This window comes from Nicotiana tomentosiformis, chromosome 12 (genome assembly GCF_000390325.3).
Source record: "Nicotiana tomentosiformis chromosome 12, ASM39032v3, whole genome shotgun sequence".
NCBI classification, from domain to species: Eukaryota; Viridiplantae; Streptophyta; class Magnoliopsida; order Solanales; family Solanaceae; genus Nicotiana; species Nicotiana tomentosiformis.
In genome coordinates this window covers 20,728,222-20,745,637 of record NC_090823.1, presented here as the reverse complement: position 1 = coordinate 20,745,637, position 17,416 = coordinate 20,728,222, and the positions used below count along the sequence as shown (strand labels likewise).

General features: G+C 36.7%; 1 protein-coding gene and 1 long non-coding RNA gene across 4 annotated transcripts; one reads left to right on the top strand and one right to left on the bottom strand.

Annotated features, from left to right (window-relative positions):
• Nucleotides 1-514: 514 nt before the first annotated feature.
• Nucleotides 515-3,566, bottom strand: LOC138903530 (uncharacterized). Its single transcript, XR_011412721.1, has 2 exons — nt 3,208-3,566; nt 515-1,073 (listed from the first exon to the last, which is right to left on the bottom strand). It is a non-coding gene; the product is annotated as an uncharacterized lncRNA (long non-coding RNA).
• Nucleotides 3,567-4,048: 482 nt separating this feature from the next.
• On the top strand, nt 4,049-16,749 carry LOC104093628 (TMV resistance protein N-like). 3 transcript variants are annotated; one of them, XM_009599401.4, is made up of 8 exons: nt 4,049-4,133; nt 4,543-5,029; nt 5,741-6,818; nt 9,940-10,212; nt 11,888-14,378; nt 14,552-14,642; nt 15,979-16,070; nt 16,220-16,749. In XM_009599401.4, exons 1-5 carry the CDS (start codon nt 4,109-4,111, stop codon nt 14,366-14,368), a joined length of 4,344 nt encoding a protein of 1,447 aa, XP_009597696.1. In that variant the 5' UTR covers nt 4,049-4,108; the 3' UTR covers nt 14,369-14,378; nt 14,552-14,642; nt 15,979-16,070; nt 16,220-16,749. The 3 variants fall into 3 exon arrangements, with proteins under 3 accessions (XP_009597696.1, XP_033511393.1, XP_033511399.1); XM_033655502.2 differs by having other exon boundaries at nt 15,957-16,070; XM_033655508.2 differs by lacking the exon at nt 9,940-10,212.
• The last annotated feature ends 667 nt before the right edge of the window (nt 16,750-17,416 follow it).

Genomic DNA, 17,416 nt, shown 5'->3' with positions numbered 1-17,416 from the left:
TATAAAATAGATAATTGTCTAATTTACTATCTAAAAACTATCAATTAATAAAATACTAGAAATCAACACAACACTTAAATAATTTTAAATAACAATCAATGGGATATAATATTCCAGGGTCACAGGTTAACTAACAATCATGTTGCATTCTTAGCTTAAAATAACTAATTGATTTATCTGGATTGTTGATTGAGAGGGTTGATATTACTCATAAGAATCTGTCGAGTCCTTACTCGCCTATTTAAGCTAACTTAATACCTATATGTATATGGAATTAAGATTAACAAGAATGCATTTATACTTCCTGTATTTCAACCGAGCAAGACAATTAGGTATATTTCTATCCTAATTGCGAATCCGTTCCCCGATGTCCTGGTTCAAGAACTTGCTCTATTTAATTATATATGCAATCTAGAATTTTCACTTTCGAGTTCAACTCTAGATTCGTATATAGTAATTCACTGTTAACTACTCAGCAAATTAATTAAAACAGAATTAAATAAATAACCCAATATGATAAAATCTACTTTGTCAAATTAAACTTCAAACATCAACATTCATGTATCGCCCATGACCCTAGAATAATAGGGTTCTTAGCCACTCATGTTCATGCAATCATCAAATAATTCACAAGAGTGCATAAAAATCAATAAAAGAAGGAAAAATAAGAACTCAAGATGAATTCCGTTGTTCCCCAGCTTTGTCGTGGCTTTTTCCCTCTTCCCAATCTATTAGATGACCTAAAAGAGGCGTTTTTGGCTTATATATTGCGCACAAAAGTCGTGGGCCAAAGTTCTCCTATTTCTAATCCAAATCAGCTTCAGGGATTGATGCTAGGGTGGATGCGTCGCATCCACCTCGTCCTCCACTTCTCAGCTTCGCATGCTAGGGTGGATGCTTTGTTCCTCCATCTCAGCTTTGCCCAGGTGCGGATGCTAAGGCGGATGCTATGGGCCGACTTCACTGCTAAGGGTGCACGAAATATGATTTTTTTCTAGATTGGATGCGACGCATCCAACCCCTCTTCCTCTAGCTAGAGTACTTTTTCTTCATATTTTTGCACTCCAAACACCCTAAATCATCACACACAACTCAATTAGTCATAAAACTAATAATTAAAATCATGTTGGGCATTTTAAAGATCAAATAGCATCAAAAAGTGGTTAAAATATGGGTAAAGTAACATCAACACATATCGAAATATGTCCAACATCATATAATATCTTGAATTGCTGCTAGAAGTCCTTACAGAAAAAGAAATTGGTTAGTAATCAAACATGAAAACACAAAAAAGAATATCAAAAAGGCTGGAATGATATACCTTTTGCATGTCTGTAATCAAGGTGAAACCCCTGCCATCCCCTAATCCCAAATCATCTTTAAGAAAAGACACAAACCATGTCCAGTTATTTTTGTTCTCATAATCACTACTGCCCAAGCAAGTAAAAGCATTTGGTTGTTGGCATCCTTAGCTACAGTAACTAATAACTGCCCTATACTAACTCCCTTCAAGAAACAACCATCTAAACTTATGCATTTCGTGCACCCCATTAATACATTCTTCAATGCACCAAAACAGATGTGGAAACTTTGAAATACTGCATTACCAGATTCATCAGCTTCACCAAGTTTCACTACGCATGTACTCTCAGGGTTGGTCCTTAACAATTCATCTATGTAATCAAGAATTCTTCCAAACTCAAGAATATGGTCACCTATAATTTCTGTCAATACTTTGGCTCTTGCTCTCCTAGTTGTGGTCTTACCAACATGCACTTTATATTTCTTCCTAATTAACTCTTGTAACTTGAACACTCTTATATTTGGTTGTTAAACTATTTTATCTTTAAACACTTTAGCCAGGTATTTAGAATTGCACAGGTAATTTCTGGCGGCCCTATTACACTTGTGAACTGGATTATAAGTCCTAAATATAAAATTATTACTTGAAGTGTCAAGGCTTTCATACAACAACCATGAACAACTATCCTTACACCTCACCCTGACTCTTGTTGGCTCATTTACATACCCAGCTGCCACACAACTTGTTTAGCTGTGGGATCATAAACCACCTTCTTGGTAGAAGAATATTTTCTTCTTAGTAGATTTACCCTAACTTCTTCCCCATCTTCAACCCAACATTCATCTTAATCTATTTCAAAGCTACAAGCATCGGAACTTGGGTAATATGGTTTATCACCCCCTATCCTACCTTCTATACTTTTTTACCTGTTTCAGTTTCATCAAACCCCAAATCTGGTCCAGTTACACCGCATGGAACATTATCAGGGTCAGTAAGAGCTCTTTCTTTTCTTTTTCTTCTATGGAAAAACTTTCTCTCAACCCTAAATTCTATGAACTCTTCATGTATCATTGCCATAATCCTCTACACCATCAACAAAAAAATTACTGTCTTCGTAATTTGAACTATTTTCAGTTGAGTTATCAGATTCCTCCTCAGTTGAGGATGAATTTGGATCTTGATCTGCTAGAGGAGCTGCTGGATCAGTAGGTGCAGGTGAAGTTGCTACTGCACCACTTAAAGCCTCCTCACCAACCCCAATATTTTGACTAGCATTTGCTTCAATGGTCCCATTCCCTTTATTAAAGGCTGAACGAGATTCCTCTACACCCATGTGCTGGACATATACTTCCAAAATAGCTCCATTTTACAAGAACTGTGAAATTCTTGAAAGCTCCATGTCATTGTTTATATTTTCTATAATGCTACAGTTAGGTGTCCTAACACTAAATGTGCAACTACTGTTGTACCTAATTCTTTAATATAGTCCATCAACTCAAAATAAGATATAGTATCCACATCAACATTCACATATTCAGTCATTACTCACCCACATGTCTTGGTTCCCCACTTTCAATCTCTAAGACCCCACCATGAAACAATCTCAAAGTCACAAATATAAACACACTCATACGTGAATGCAAATAAATAATAACAATAAATTCAGACAAATCCCCAACAATAAAATTATTGTGCCGAAAATAGGGCAACACTAAAAAACTATTTATTTACTTACAACCAAGAACACATCAGTGTAAACACGCAAAATCAAAACTTTAGTATTAAAATCGACATGCAAACCCCTCAAGTTTCAAAATCAAAATCTTATAATTTTGTACAATGACCGATTTTTTACAAAAACCTAAACTACCAAAAATATCAATTAAAGACGGTAAAGAACTAACCTTTAGTCTTGGATTGTGACGAACAAATAACTAATGGTTCTGCGCTGACCTTGATTGTAATACCACAATATCAAATTAAACCCTAGATTGTAATGCCCTACTGAAATTGAAGACGAAAATTGCATAAAAATAAAGATTACATACTTCTTTGCATTATATTAGAGCCGATTTTGCAATAGAATAAAGAGAAAATTATGATTGGAGTGATTTTATGGAAGGAATCGAAGAGGTGAGATTTGAGAATTTGGTTTGGATCGTATTTTTGGTAGAGTATGAAAGGAAAGAATGAATGGGAGTTAGGTTAATTAATGAATGTGTTTAATTTAGTTTAAAATAAAAGGGATCCGATAAAATAAAAGGGAATTGGGTGAGACCCATTAGCGCTTGATGGGGTCGGATTTAATTGAGCATATAATGTTAAATAAATTTTAGTAAAAATAAGTTGAGGCCGAAAAGAAAAGGTTTCTAGTTGATGATAATGGTATAGATTTCCCTTTATTATACATTGACTCGTTTTTACTCCGTTTAGCTCTCCCTCCTTTTGTACTCCCTTCTTCCTTCTCATTTTCTGCAAATCCGCCATGGCAGCATATCGTTACACTGAATGATGAAATCCTTTAGCTAAAGAATAGTATTGTTCTGTTTCTTGTTCAGTCGGTCCCTTGCAATATTAAGGGTTTTCAAGGTCAGAATAATTAAAGGTTTGTTGGGCCGTGGAATTTTGGTGATGACTCGGCGGCTATGGAATCAAGGGCTCTCTATTGGATTTAACAGATGGTGGCTCTGTGGTTGACCAATGGAGGAAGGCAGCAGAGTTGAAGGTCATTAGAGTTGTTCTATATTCAGTGAAGTGGTGGTCGTTCGGCGGCTGTTTGACGGACTGGAGGTTACAGACGGTGAAATGGAGAAGATGGTTAAGCAAAAATGTGAGTTTTTTTAACCAAAAAAAGAAAAAAGATTATTATTGGGAAGGGGAAACACTTTTATTTATCAATATCAGCATTTTGTGTTCAATAGATGCATTTTTTGATATTTATTAGTGTTCAATAGGTATTATTCCTAATTGAGGTGTCAAATTTTGATATATATGTTATATGAGTTGACTAGATCCAATAGCAATAAATCTGGTCAACTGGAGTAGAACCCATCTTCATAGAAGCTTTCATATTTGAAATGGTACTTGTTTATTTCTTTTCTCCTGTATATGACTTTGTCTGAAATATCATCAATTGATCTCTTACCACAACTACAATCTATCCACACAACTCTTATTTTTTCTTTTCAACAAATTAACTAAATCCGTGGCATCATCTTCTTCTTCTTCTTCTGATAAAGCTTCGCAGTTTCCTCAATGGAATTACGATGTATTTCTAAGTTTTAGAGGTGAAGACACCCGCAAAACATTTACAAGTCACTTGTACGAAGGTTTGAAAAACAGGGGAATATTCACCTTTCAAGATGGTAAAAGGCTAGAGCATGGCACATCGATCTCAGAAGAACTATGTAAAGCTATTGAAGAGTCTCAAGTTGCCATCATCATTTTCTCGAAGAATTATGCTTCATCCAGGTGGTGCTTGGATGAACTAGTGAAGATCATGGAATGCAACACTAATCAATTTGGACGACAAACCTTGGTAATACCAATCTTCTATGATGTGGATCCATCAGCAGTTCGATACCAAAAGGAGAGTTTTGCTGAAGCCTTTGACAAACATGAGTCAAGGTGTAAAGTCGATGATGTTGAAGGAATGCGGAAGTTGCAAAGATGGAGGACTGCGCTAACTGCCGCAACAAATCTAAAAGGATATGACATCCGCCAAGGGTGAGTAAGAAAAACATTCCAATTGGTTCTTCAAGAGTTTGATTTATGTGCTTAATATTTTTATCATATTTATGCACACTAACAATATGAAATACTTACTAGTACTTGACTTTCTTACATTTAACTACAATTATTTTCTTATTATGTAGGATTGAATTAGAGAATATTGTGCAAATTGTCGACCAAAGTTATTCCATATTATGCAAGAATACTTCTTGTATCTTCCTTTGCGAGATGAATAATTTCCATTCAAATTTTGATGCTGATGTGAAGACTAGACATATTCTACCATAGAACAAAGAATCTGTACCTTAAAGATGAGTTAAACTGAATCTACACTAAATAAATTTATCATTTATACCAAAATATAGAAAGGTGGAAATTAAATCAATTTGCTTATGAGCTAAGAATTCTGGATGCACAATCTAATATCCTTGGTTGCCATTTAGACGTTAACAATGTTTTATTTTATATTTTTCTATAAAAAAGAATGATGGTTGATTATATATGTTTCTATCAGTAAGAAGGCATGTTCCTATCAGTTTAACTAGTCAATGCCATTGTTACACAGGTAATATTTTTATTAGTTCTTCAAGAGTTTGATTTATGTGCATACTCCTTTTATCATAATTATGCACTCTACAGTGTGAAATACTTCTTATTCTTGACTTTCTTACTTGTGTATATCAACAATCTTCTTATTTCTTGTAGGATTGAATCAGACTGTATTCATGAGATTGTTGACCAAATTTCGTCCAAATTATGCAAGATTTCTTTATCTTATTTGCAAGATGTTGTGGGAATAAATACCCATCTCGAGAAAGTAAAGTCCCTACTCGAGTTAGAAATCAATGATGTTCGGATTGTGGGAATCTGGGGCATGGGGGGAGTCGGTAAAACGACAATAGCAAGAGCCATTTTTGATACACTCTCCTATCAATTTGAAGTTGCTTGTTTCCTTGCGGATGTTAAAGAAAATAAATGTGGGATGCATTCTTTGCAGAATATTCTTCTCTCTGAATTGTTAAGGGAAAAAGATAATTACGTGAATAACAAGGAGGACGGAAATCACCTGATGGCTCGTAGACTTCGTTTTAAGAAGGTTTTAGTTGTGCTTGATGACATAGATCACAAAGATCATTTGGATTACCTAGCAGGGGATCTTGGTTGGTTTGGCAATGGCAGTAGAATTATTGCGACAACTAGAGACAAACATTTGATATGGAAGAATGATCTAATATATGAAGTGACTACACTAGCTGATGATGAAGCTATTCAATTGTTCAATCAATATGCTTTCAAGAAAGAAGTTCCAGATGAGCGTTTTGAGAAGCTAATGTTGGAGGTAGTAAGTCATGCTAAAGGCCTTCCTTTAGCCCTGAAAGTGTGGGGTTCTTTCTTACATAAGAGGGATATAACTGAGTGGAGAAGTGCTATAGAGCAAATGAAAAACAACTCTAATTCAGAAATTGTTGACAAACTCAAAATTAGCTATGATGGATTAGAGCCCATACAACAAGAGATATTTCTAGATATAGCATGCTTCTTACGAGGGGTAAGAAAAGATGAGATCATGCAAATTCTTGAGAGCTGTGATTTTGGAGCTGATATCGGATTGCGTATCCTAATTGAAAAATCTCTTGTGTTCATCTCTGAAAAAGATACAATTGAAATGCATGACTTATTACAAGATATGGGTAAATATGTAGTGAACCCACAAAAGGATCCAAGAGAGCGTAGCAGGTTATGGCTTGCTGAAGATTTTGAAGAAGTGATGATCAACAATACGGTAAATAGGCTAAACAATGCAATAATATTCAACTTCTAGTTTTCTAGCTTTCCAAAGACATATAAGGAGAATGCCAAGTTCCTCTTGCTTCATAATCTCACACGTAAGTCGTGTTAGTTGTTTACTTTAGTAAGCAAAGGGAAAATGCATAAGTATCCCCCGACCTATAGCCGGATTCCCAACTACACACTCTACCTTTGCGGGCTTTTTGTTACCCGAACTATTTTAAAGTTAAATAAATTCACCCTTCAAGTGCCACAACCAAATTTCTGTTGGGCAGTGAACCACACTCGCTTGACAAATCAGATTTCATTAAAAAAAAAACTTTTTTTTCTTTCCTCCAACAGCTGCCTTCTTCCACCCGAAATCACCTCCCTAAAACTCCATTGAAACCAGCCAAATAAAGCTCTAAAACCCAGCAAAACAGCTCTGTTTTCCATCCAAAACAGTCTCTCTTCCACCCAGCTCCACCACCAAACTCCAACCTCGAAACTACTGAAAATCAGTTGCAAAATACAGCCAAAAAAACATCCACGAAAGCTGGCCATTAAAGATCAGCGAAACAGTCTGAAGACGCAGTGAAACAACACCCAAAACGAGCCAAATCCAGTCCCAAAATTCAGCCAAACCGCAGCTGAAAACCTCCCTCGAAACCAGCTCCAAACAAACAGTAGAAAACCTTCAAAACCAGCCACAAACCTCCATCGAAACGACCCCTTTTACACCCGAAACAGTTGTCCAAATCTGGTCGAGTCGGTATAATTTTCGTCTAGATCTTGATTCAAGGTCACCGTCAAGGTTATGGTCGATTGATTTTATTCCGTTTGAAGGTCCGTTTCACACACAAAAATGAAAAGGATAGAAAGAGGAAGAAGAAAAACAGAATAAATAGAAGAAGAATGGTTAGACAAAGTCGCTATCGAGTGCATATCCGCCGGAATTAGAGAAGAAACAAAAAAAGAAGTAAGAGAAAAAGACAAAGAAAAAGGAAAAGGAAAAAAAAAGTAAGAAATTATATATCTCACTAAAAATGGTAAAAAAGCAAAAAACAATAATCTAAAAATCGTTTTTTCTTGCTTCCCACTCTCCCAAGGAGAGTGAAATACACACTCTGCCACGTAAGCTTTAAGGGTGCAAATAATTCTACTTTAAAATAGTTCGGGGGTAATAAAAACCCCGCAAAGGTAGAGTGTGTAATTGGTAATCCGGCTATAGGTCAGGGGGGTACTTATGCATTTTTCCAGTAAGCAAAAGTAAGTTTAATTGGCTAACTGACTAATTCGTCTAATAGGCACTTTATTAATGCTGCCTAATTCGTTTTTCTTATGTTATTAAGCCAATTTGTCTAGCAGCCACTGAATCTATCCAATTTCATTATTTGGATTAACTTGAAATTTGCAATATGTGTTGTACATAATAACTCAATCAGGAATTCACTTTAGCATTTATAATTTTTATATTTAAACATGTAACAATTTATTGGTGCCGTTTCAATTACAATTTTCTTCTATCACAACATGAGAACTTTTAGACTTGACTCCAAAGAACTACTCAAAAAATGTGTTATTAGAAAGTAGAATTATAGAATTAATTGCACAAAATGTTTTTCTTAAGCAACATATTTCTTAAAAAAGACAACTAATATTGTACCTTAGATTTTTTTAATTGTGGTAGGTGCGTATAAGCTGACCCGAACACCACGATTAACAACAACAACAACAACATACCTAGTATAATCCTACATAGTGGGGTCTGGGGAGGGTAGTGTGCACGCAGACCTTACCCCTACCTTTGTGGAGTTAGAGAGGCTGTTTCCAATAGACCCTCGGCTCAGGTAAGCATAGATACCACAATAATAACAAGAAATAAAACGGGACAACACCGAAAAACCATGTAAAAGCAGCATACACAACAAGATAGTAAGATGATCGAAAAAACAAAAACGACAGGTATTCAAATAAGCCTACTACTAACCACTAACACTACCGGTATGAATAATCTAGACTACCTAATCTACTATCCTAATCTTCGACCTCCACACCTTCCTATCACGGGTCATGTCCTCGGTCAGCTGTAGCTGCGCCATGTCATGCCTAATCACCCCACCCTAACTTTCTTCGGCCTACCTCTACTTCTCCTAAGGCCCTCCAATGTCAACCTCTCACACCTTCTTACCGGAGCGTCTGTGCTTCTCCTCCTCACATGTCCAAACCATCTAAGCCGTGCTTCCCGCATCTTGTTCTCAATAGGGGCCACACCTACTTTGTCCCGAATAACTTCATTCCGAATCCTATCTAATCTGGTGTGCCCGCACATTCATCTTAACATTCTTATTTCTGCTACCTTCATCTTCTGGACGTGAGAGCTCTTGACTGGCCAACACTCAGCCCCATACAACATAGGCGGTCTGACCACCGCTCTGTAAAATATACCTTTAAGTTTTGGTAGTACCTTCTTGTCACACAAAATACCAGAAGCAAGTCTCCATTTCATCCATCCCGCCCCAATACGATGTGTGACATCTTCATCAATTTCTCAATCCCCCTGTATAATAGACCCAAGGTACTTAAAACTCCCCCTCCTAGAAATGCCTTGTGAATCCAGCCTCATCTCCCCTTCCACTCCCTGAGTAGCATCACTAAACTTACACTCCAAGTATTCTGTCTTGGTTCTGCTCAGCTTGAAACCTTTAGACTCCAGGGTCTGTCTCCACACCTCTAACCTCGCGTTAATACCGTCTCGCGTCTCGTCAATCAAAATAATATCGTCTGCAAATAACATGCACCACGGTACCTCCCCTTGGATGTGGCGAGTCAGTACGCCCATCGCCAGGACAAACAAAAAAGGGCTGAGTAGCGACGCCTGATGCAACCCCATCATGACAGGAAAATGGTCCGAGACCCCTCCCACCATCCGAACACCATGGTTATCAAAAAAAAAAAAAGTTGCACCTTAGATTTTTTCAGTGGCGGTAGTTCTTCAAGATATTCAAGTGCAATAATAAATACTACTAACATGACAAAATTTGGCATTACAAGGATTGAGAAAATAGTCATATTGGCAACCAGATTTTACATGACATTTGAAGTTATACTTTGTAGACTAATGTTCTTTTTACCAGGGGACCAAGGCAATAGAAGCAATCTGGATTCTTTATTTTAAAAAACTATGCTTTAACAAAGAGGCCATGAAAAATATGAAACGACTTCGGATATTGTACATATGTTCTATCAATTGCCATGATGGCTCTATCGAGTACCTGCCCAATAGCTTGCGTTGGTTTGTCTGGAAGCACTACCCTTGGGAGTCATTGCCAGAAAATTTTGAACCCAAAAGGCTTGTTCATCTTGATCTCTGGTCCAGTTCACTGCGTCATTTATGGATGGGAAGAAAGGTACATGCTGAATTCTATTTTTTTCCCCCCTTTTCCCTCTAACTGTTTACTTTAATATAGTGATATTGAGCAAATATTATCGCTTTTTTTATTTGAGATACTTTCCGTTTAGCTTGTCCAAGAATTATGATGCAACAACAACATACCCGTGATCCCACAAGTGAGGTCTGGAGAGGGTGGTGTGTGCGCATACCTACTCCTACTTGTGTGAGGTAGAGGAGTTGTTTATGATAGACCCCCGGCTCAAGAAAAGTGTTTTCAGAACAAATTTGAAAAATACTAGAGCAAAAAAGCTAAAATGAAAATATTGAAGAAAAGAAAAATAATGACAACAAAAGTAGTTAAGATATTCAAAGTAAAATAATAATAATAATAATAATAATAATATAATGTGCTCTAAACTAGAACTATACTCTCCCACATAAAAGAGAGAAATCGTTCGACTACCTACTAACTTTCTACCCTAATCCTCAACCTCCATGCTCTCCCATCTAGGGTCATATACTCGGTGAGCTGAAGATGTGTCATGTCCTGTCTAATCACATCTCGGCAATTCTTCCTCGATCTACCTCTACCTCTTCTTAGAGCTATCACTGAGGCATCTGTGCTCCCCTCGTCACATGCCCGAACCATCTCAGCCTCGCTTCCCGCATCTTGTCCACCACAGAGGCCACTCTCACCTTGCTTCGTATATCTTCACTCCTAATCTTGTCTCTCCTAGTATTGCTCACACATCTATCTAAGCATCCTCATTTCGGCTACTTTCATCTTTTGAACGTGTGAGTTTTTGACTGGCCAACACTCTGCCCCATATAGCATAGTTGGTCTAACCACCACTCCATAGAACTTACCTTTTAAGTGTTAGTGTCACATTCTTATCATGATGCATGTCCTTAAATGAAAAAGTTACTCCATCTGTCCCATTTCGTATGGCATACTTTTAATTTTAGTTTGTCTAGAAAAGAATGACACCTTTTTATGTAGAAACAATTTAACTTTAATTTTTTATTTTACCGTTAATGAGATGATTTGTAGCCACACATTAATGGTTTGTTTTAGATTACAAGTTTCAAAAGTATTTCTTTCTTTCTTAAAATTTGTGCCTAATCAAACACGTCGCATAAATTGGGATGAAGAGAGTAATTAGAAAAACTCAAATTGATGTGTTATTTTGGGGTTGTTCTCAGAGTATTATAATGTCTTTTTCTCAGATCTTTTTTGAGAGGATTTTTTCCAGATCTTCTTATCATCATTTTAACTAAAAAGCTCAATTTTAAAACTCATTCAAACATTTTCCTAGTAAGATATGAGAATATATATATATATATATATATATATATATATATATGTATGCCTTAGGTGTTCAATAGGAAACCAGGTTCGTGGAGCAAAAGTTAGGCTAATTTTAGGAGATCGCGAAAATTTGCTACGACCCAATTCACTCCCCTCTTGAGTCGTAGAGGTGCACCCAAAGTAACAAAAGGTGTCTAAATGAAAAAGTAGCTGTAGCTTTAGGGGCTGTATATGTATTTAGCCAAATAAATGCTAGATTCACAGATAGCCCACTAGGCATGACTTGTACTATTGAAATCCTAGGCAGCACCATATTTTTATGATGATTCTTTTACCTGGTTGCTCTTGTTTATCTATCTCATTCTTTCTATGTTCTGAACAGCATTTGAGGTATCTACGAAAGCTACGTCTCAGCGTCTCTACAAGCCTGATATGCACACCAGATTTCACGGGGATGCCAAATTTGGAGTATTTGGATCTGGAGAAATGTAGTAATCTTGAAGAGGTTCACCATTCCCTGGGATGTTCCAGAAAACTCATTCGGTTGAATTTGAATTACTGTAGACGCCTGAAGAGGTTTCCATGTGTCAACGTGGAATCTCTCAAATATCTGTATCTACATGGTTGCTATAGTTTAGAGAAATTTCCGGAAATCGTAGGAAGAATGAAGCTGGAGTTAGAGATTGACATGGGATACTCCGGGATAAGGGAACTACCATCATATATCCAGTTCCAAACTCATATTACCAAACTGGATTTGAGCTGTTTAGAAAACCTTGTGGCTCTTCTAAGCAGCATAGGTATGTTGAAAAGCTTGGTGAAGCTAGATGTGTCGGATTGCTCAAAACTTGAAATGTTGCCAGAAGAGATAGGGGATTTACAAAACTTGGAGAAGCTTGATGCCAGACGTACTCTAATTTCACGACCTCCGTCTTCCATTGTATGCTTGGACAAACTTAAATTTCTGAGTTTTGGACAGTTAGAATCAGAAGAAGGCCAAGTTGCAGGTTACTTTGTTTTCCCTCAGGTGAACAAAGGGTTACGCTCATTGGAAGATCTGGATCTCAGTTTTTGCAATGTAATAGATGGAGGACTTCCAGAAGACATTGGATGCTTATCCTCTTTGAAAGTGTTGTATCTCAGGGGAAATAATTTTGAGCATTTGCCTCCAAGTATAGCCCAACTTGGTGCTCTTCGATCCTTGGACTTAACAAATTGCAAGAGGCTAAAAGAGTTGCCAGATTTCGTAGGGATGCCAAATTTGGAGACTTTGAATCTGTCAAATTGTATAAATCTTGAAGAGGTTCATCATTCCCTAGGATTTTTCAGAAAGCTTTGTACATTAGAATTGACTAATTGTAAACGCCTTAAGAGGTTTCCAGCTCTGTGCATCGATTCCCTTAAATATCTGTATCTACATGAGTGCTCCAATTTAGAAAATTTTCCAGAAATCTTGGGAAGCATGAAATTTGAGTCAGATATTCACATGCTCGACAGTGTGACAAGGGATCTAGAATTGAGAGATTTAGAGAACCTTGTAATACTTCCCAGCAGCATTTGTAAGTTGAAAAGTTTGGTTAATCTAGATGTATCAGGTTGCTCAAAGCTTGTAAGCTTTCCAGAAGCTATAGGGGATTTACAAAACTTGGAGCGGCTTGATGCCAGAGATACTCTAATCTCACAACCTCCATCTTCTATTGTGCGGTTGAACAAGCTTAGATTCTTGAGCTTCGCAAAACAAAAATCAGAAGTAGGCCTCGAAGATGAAGTGAACTTTGTGTTCCCTCCGGTGGCTGAAGGATTACACTCATTGGAAATTTTGAATCTCAGTTACTGTAATCTAATGGATGGAGGACTTCCAGAAGACATTGGATGCTTATCCTCTTTGGAAGTATTGTATCTCAGGGGAAATAATTTTGAGCATTTGCCTAGAAGCATAACCCAACTTGGTGCGCTTCGATCTTTGTACTTAACAGAGTGCAGGAGTCTTACACAGTTGCCAGAACTTCCACCAGATTTAGACGAATTGCATGCAGATTGTCATATGGTTCTGAAAAGTATTCATAATTTAGCAACCAGGAAGAAGAAATTACAGTGGCTGATATTCACACCGCTGTACGATAAGGATGACGCGTACAATGATTCGATCTATAATTTGTTTGCACATAGCCTGTTTCAGAATATCATTTCCTTGCAGCATGACATCTCTGCTTCAGATTCCTTGTCACAGAGAGTTTTTACCATTGAGCATCCTGGGAAGAAGATCCCGAGTTGGTTCGACTATCACGGAATTGATACAAGTGTATCAGTCAATTTGCCTGAAAATTGGTATGTACATGATAACTTCTTGGGATTTGCTGTATGTTACTCTGGCAGCCTAATTGAAATCACAGCTCAATTGATTCCCTTATGTAATGATGAGATGTCGTGGATGACCCAGAAACTTGCCTTATGCAACCATTCAAAATATGATACAGAATCAACTATTCATTTTTTCCTTTTAACTCTTGCTGGCTTATGGGATACATCTAAGGCAAATGGAAAAACACCAAATGACTATGGACTTATTAGGCTACTTTTTTGTGGAGAAATGAAGGAGTTTGGACTTCATTTGTTCTATAAAGATGAAACTGAGCTTCAGGCCTTGTTACAAATGAGGGAAAATAATGATGAACCAACAGAACATTGCATTGGGATAAGGACGGGCAGATATGACAATAGTGAACACTATGATTCCATGACCAATGAAGCCAGTTGCTCCTCTTATAAGAAACAAAGGTCACATTCTACTCTCCGGGGGAGAGTGGCCAGTGTCTTCAGAAACTTCACAGCTCTTTCTTGTAAACCCAGGGTTTTAGCTTAAAATATAATAGGTATATACCTCATTACTTGGTTTTATTCTAGTTGGTAGTGAAATTGTGTTCCCTCTTTTTATATAATTCTTTCCTTCTATTAGCTATCAAGTCTTCTTCCAAAACTAATAAATTTTTTCCTCTCATTCTTTCTTTTTTCCTTTTTGTTTTGTTTCTTCTTCTCCCCTTGACAGGAGCTCATCAATGGGTGATGTACATATCAAAAATGAGTTTTGTCAATTGATTCTCCATCTGTCCACTTGTGCTGAGCCATGATTTACCATGGTGAGTTGAAAAGGATGTGAACAAGTTTAAATTTTCGATACTCCAATCAGATCCTGGAATCATGCGATCATAATTCAATTCTTACCTTAAAGTACTCGCAAAATCAGGTATTTGAACTTGAAAATTAGTAAACTCTAAAATGAAAAGATAATACTAGAAATTGAGGGAAATTACGATGAAGTAATAGCCACTATTTAAGTTATGGAGGCCAAAGAGTTAATCTGCCATTTTGAAACGATTTCAGAAGTGCAGGCAAGACTAATATTGTCACTGAAAAATGAAAATCCATGACATTCCACAGGCATTTCCGATCAAAGTGAATGATCATAACAACTTTGCCCTGAAAAGTGATGTATAACCATGTTCAAGGTTTGTTTTGGTCAATAGACTGAACTGCTTTACCCGCATGAGCAACTTCTATCTTACCCGTTTTCCAAAAGCTTATCTTCAAGTCTTGCATTGGATACAAATGTTAGCCTTTGAAGTTCTATGCTATACTCAAAATTTGTTCTTTGACTTGTTCATTTACGGTGGTTCCTTTTACAGTTTAATTGGCTCTAAAATGGTTCTCTGAACTAAAGTATGTTGTTTCTTTAATTAGTTTACTCAATTTTTCAATGTGAATGAAGGACTGGCCTTTCTCCCAAATAATTGATTATCATATTCGTTTTTATGTATTATTGTTTTGCCAAAAAAATGAATACTTTAATTGTTATTTCCTTTGTTCAAATCGTTAATCGGATTCTTTTGCAAGGTCATGTTCCTAAAATTCTTTGGCTTTGCTGTGTGATGTTTGAGCATCAATCCCCTATAGTTGGAAAAAATTTGCATAGTTCTCAACTTAATTTACATGCTTCCACATCAAGATTCATCAAGTAAGGGAAAAATTCTCCTCTATCTGGTAATCTCCATTCCCCCAGGTAGAGCATCAATCCAAGATCAAGAATAAAGGGCAGCCCGGTGCACTACGCTCCCGCTGCGTGAGGTGCGGGGAGGAGCCGGGCCACAAGGGTCTACTGTATGCAACCTTATCTTGCAGAAATCTTGCATTTCTGCAAGAGGTTGTTTCCCCGGCTCGAACTCGTAACCTCCTACATGACAGTAACTTTTACTAGCTACGGCAAGTAACTTTCTAGGGGAAAAAAGGAACTTTCTACTTTTCCATACCATCATTCCTTCAAATACTCGGCATTCTACACTCCCTACTTTAAATACAAAATGATAAATAAATAAGAGATCTGTTTGTATCTTCAATAGATCTTCAAGTAAAGTAACCTTCTGGAAATGTGTGTTACTTTCTTACATCACGGTTAGAATTGTATCTCCATGTTTTCAGGTCAGTGCATCTGCTGAGGAGTTTATGCAGCAGTTACCCAGTTTGATCAACAGTTGGCTAAGCAGAGGCGAGAGCCTGCAGATGTTGAGAAAGTGAGCGCTTTGCATTTAATTTACAGAACTGAACTTGAATGTCACAGATAGATACTATCGTGATGGCCATCTTATACGAAAGAACTTACTCTCGTATACCGTCCATCAGAAACTGATATTCACCTTTTCATTTGCAAAATAATTTTCAGTTTCGAAGAACCAGAAGTTTCTTGCACATTACATAACTTTAAAGACTATGTGATATGTTGGAAGTCATGGATTTTGTCAACGGCAAAGGGGCAGTCGAGCTGTGAAGATATAGTAAGGAACACCCAGTTGCACAACTCTTAGGATCTGATATATTCACAACTGAAAGATATGCAAAGCAAGGTCGATTATGTGCCGGGGTTAAAGTGACAGCCGATGGAGATTTACATCTCGCGACTTGCATCATAATTCATATCTTGGTGCTCCATCATAAACGAGTCATCTATGTTGGGTATCAAAACACTGTGGATTACTTATATTGAGATTAGTTATTCTGGTATTATTTTTTACTGTGTTTATTGTATTAACCCTGGGATTGTCAATTTTATTGCTTTATCCTGGGATTACTATTCCAGCCTCTGGCACGTATAACTCCCGGTAATTTGTAATCCTAGGATAACTTATTCCAGGATTAGTAACCAAATAATGGATAAGCGATATATACTAAATTTTTATCCCATGATTATTTTTATTTATCTATCATACCAAATGACTCCTATATTGTTAATGTTAAATTTGATGCTGGTATTATAATGCCTAATTTATGAAATCAAACGGCCCCTAAGTATAGCATTGATCATTAATTCAAAAGATTGTGACCCAAATTGAAACGAAAATATAAAATAATAAAAGAATGAAAAAGAAGAGGACATCATCCGACATTCAGCAAATACGAGAGTTTGCAGCAATCTCTCGTATAATGTCAATTAGAGAATGCTCTGCAAACATTCATAATAATGTAATACTATTATGGAACCTACCACATGGAAGGTTTTTCGTTTTAAAAAAAAATATAAATATGAAGGACATGGTACTGAATCAGAAAAACTGATTATATTTGATTATAGAATAGCAATTAAAAAAACATAGAACTGAACAACCTAATTTTATGATGCTTATTCAAAAAGACCTCAAAACCGTAGTTTAGAGCCCTAATTAAGTGGAGTTAGCCTGCTAAATAACTATATATCAGGCATCAAGAACATGTCCTTAATCAATCCATCTATGATCCTCATTAACTCTGTGGTTTAAATTTGTATGGAAAAAGAAAAATTCAACCTGCAACTTTAAAAGATGAAATTTAGCACACTGAACTAATGAGAACATAATTTAACAAATGACCTTAGGAAAGGCCATAT